Source organism: Austrofundulus limnaeus, unplaced genomic scaffold (genome assembly GCF_001266775.1).
Source record: "Austrofundulus limnaeus strain Quisiro unplaced genomic scaffold, Austrofundulus_limnaeus-1.0 Scaffold3, whole genome shotgun sequence".
NCBI lineage: Eukaryota > Metazoa > Chordata > Actinopteri > Cyprinodontiformes > Rivulidae > Austrofundulus > Austrofundulus limnaeus.
Genome location: NW_013952405.1, coordinates 7,701,528 through 7,702,880, shown reverse-complemented (window position 1 = coordinate 7,702,880; position 1,353 = coordinate 7,701,528). Strand labels below are relative to the sequence as shown.

General features: G+C 43.2%; 1 protein-coding gene across 2 annotated transcripts in view; it reads right to left on the bottom strand.

The window, feature by feature from the left end:
• Positions 1 to 1,347, bottom strand: part of LOC106526215 (ephrin type-A receptor 4-A) — a 37,196-nt gene extending 35,849 nt beyond the window's left edge. For both annotated transcript variants that reach the window (XM_014020767.1, XM_014020775.1), the window contains exons 1-2: positions 1,123 to 1,347; positions 522 to 589 (exon numbers count right to left, since the gene is read on the bottom strand). In XM_014020767.1, coding sequence (XP_013876221.1) covers positions 522 to 589; positions 1,123 to 1,279 — 225 coding nt within the window. In that variant the 5' untranslated portion in view covers positions 1,280 to 1,347. The remainder of the gene's footprint in view (positions 1 to 521; positions 590 to 1,122) is intronic.
• Positions 1,348 to 1,353: the final 6 nt, after the last annotated feature.

The following is a 1,353-nucleotide window of genomic DNA, read 5'->3' as shown; positions in this document are numbered from 1 at the left end:
GACCAGGACCCCGTCAATCAAGTGGCATGTGAGCGAATGAGAGCTTGGCAAAAGTCAAGTTCACCAAGAACTCCTAAAGCAAGGAAGTGGTTGACAAAGGGAAAGATGSGTGGATGAGTTGCTGCCACATCACTCTGACAAAAAATAAATAAGTAGAAAAAAATATAAAAAAATAAGAAAAAAGCTGGTAAAATAAAATACACAACAAATATCTCCAGGATTCATCCTGGCAAGTGTGTGGTAGTACAAATCCCTAAAAAAATGACACCCACCATCAAGCTGGTTTGTGTTTTTTGCTCGTGCCAAACGCAACGCCAGCAATCTCATATTAGCACTTAGGCTTGGAGAACAACAGCACATTGCAAAATCTGTGGGAAGATTATTTACAGCTTCCAGACCAAGTGCGTGTGTGAGTTTGTGTGTGTACGAGGCAGAGATTGTGTTTTGAAAGGAGAGAGCAGGTTGTAAACAGTGTATCTGTAAAAAAAWTAATTAAAAAATAAAATAAAGCTCCCACTCACCCCTCCCTCTGAAGGACTGGCTGCCCATTTCAGCTCTCCTGGCACTGTCCTGGTGTCCAGCAGGGTCACTGAAATTGCACATATTCACAAATGCAAAGGGTTTTAAGGAGCAACTAGTCCAAATAGATTAAATAAGAAGTAAAGTTGAAATAGGACAACTTGCTTTACTTTGCAACTACTTTTAGTTTAACATCACATTAAACACAAATGTGTTGCTTTCTATCCAATGTAGAACTTTTATTATTACACAGAGTAAAAATCTGAAAGTGTTTTTAACGTTTTAGACCAAAATGTGAAATTAAAAAAAACATTTAATTTCACAATAAAAGCGCAACGTTTCCATAATGTTTTCTCAACGCAAGGGAACTTGGACACAGCGCATAAAAGAGTACTGAACTTTCCAGAAGGCATAAAAATATTATCTGATAAATGTTTTTTTTTTTTTAATCCCACTTTCCCCCTATAATTCATGTTGCTCTTCACCATCCTCCGGTGCGCCCCGGAGCGCACGAAGCGCCTGCTTCTCTGCTTCCAGCGCGCAGCAGTAGGAGAGGAGAGGAGCGAGCCGAGACACCATCCCGTCCCCTCCGAACTTCCTTACCTTCATTGGAGGGATAAATCCTCGTCCTCGCGCTTGAAACCAGCGTAATGATCCAGACGGACGTGGAAAAGCTTCGCCAGCAGCTCGCAGCCATGTGTGCCGTGCGGAAGCGTGCGAGCTCTCCGTTGGCTCTGAGCGCTGGCTGAAGCGCCTCCATCCCGGTGGGAAAAGTGTGTGTGTGTGTGTGTGTGTGTGTGTGTGTGTGTGTGTGTGTGTGTGTGTGTGTGTGTG